At 46.2% G+C, this 1,110-nt stretch overlaps 1 protein-coding gene across 1 annotated transcript; it reads left to right on the top strand.

Annotated features, from left to right (window-relative positions):
• Window positions 1-47: 47 nt before the first annotated feature.
• LOC107047125 (sarcoplasmic reticulum histidine-rich calcium-binding protein-like) lies at window positions 48-394 on the top strand (the record flags this gene model as incomplete). The annotated part of the gene is made up of 1 exon (XM_015269859.1): window positions 48-394. A coding segment is annotated over one exon (347 nt), but the record flags the coding sequence as incomplete, so codon positions are not given.
• Window positions 395-1,110: the final 716 nt, after the last annotated feature.

Below are 1,110 nucleotides of genomic sequence, written 5' to 3'. Positions count from 1 at the left end.
TCAGGATGATAATGAAAGCCACAAGGCTACTGACGCCGATGCTGAAGACTCGGATGAGGATGAAGGTGAGGGAGAAGGAAGTGGAGAAGGGAATGATGAGGAAGAAGTACAAAGGAAGAGTGGATCATCATCGAAATCACAAGAGCACATCGATTCAACTAAAACCTCGGCAGCATCTACTCAGAATTATCAAGATTTTGAAGATGACGAAGACGATGAGGACACTCCTTTACCAAGAGATGGCCGCAGACGTGAGGGTCACAAGGATAATGAGGACACTCCTTCACCCAGAGATGGTCGCAAACGTGAGGGTCACAAGGATGATGAGGGCACTCCTTTAGCAAGAGATAGTCGCAGACGTGAGGGTCACAAGGATGATGAGGGCACTCCTTTAGTAAGAGATAGTCGCAGACGTGAGGGGTTGAAGTCGTCAGTTCCTTAAAAAAAACAGCTTCAACTCGACATACAAAGGATTTACATGCGGCAAGGATGGATCGTGAAGTACATGATGATGAGCCACCAAAATTCAAGCGACAAGAAAGAATAAGTCACATTTATGTTTTATCGGAGGGAAAAACTGAGGATGAGAATGGTAAGATGCAACGTACTCAATAGAAAAGACTTTTGCCGACATTCTTTGATTTTCTTGAGTCGCGTCTCCTGACTTGTGGCTCGTAACTGGCGGCTCATGTTGCATAACTCGTGCCTTGTGCCTCGTAACTGGCGGCTCATGTCGCGTAATGACTCATGTTCTAACTCATGTTTCGTGGCTCGTGCCTCGTGTCTCGTGACGCAGGTTTCGTGCCTTGAGCTTCGTAACTCGTGTCTCGTGTCTTGTGACTCGGGACTCATATCTCGTGACTTGTGACTCGTGTCTTGTCTCTCGTGATTCGGGTCTTATATCTTGTGCCTCATGACTCATGTCTCATGACCGGTGACTCGGGCCTCGTGAGTTGAGACTCCCGTCTCGGGCCTCGTAACTAGTATCGAAAAATGACTCACTCTTGTCGACATTATTTGATTCTTCAGTTCGAGCTTACAGTTTTAACTTCAATTTAACTTTGTATTACGAAGACTAATCGAATGTTAGCTTCGAGGAATGCAGGTCAA

The sequence above is a fragment of the Diachasma alloeum genome, unplaced genomic scaffold (assembly GCF_001412515.2).
Source record: "Diachasma alloeum isolate Michigan unplaced genomic scaffold, Dall2.0 Dall_scaffold_21856, whole genome shotgun sequence".
NCBI lineage: Eukaryota > Metazoa > Arthropoda > Insecta > Hymenoptera > Braconidae > Diachasma > Diachasma alloeum.
This window is presented reverse-complemented; position numbering and strand designations above follow the sequence as displayed.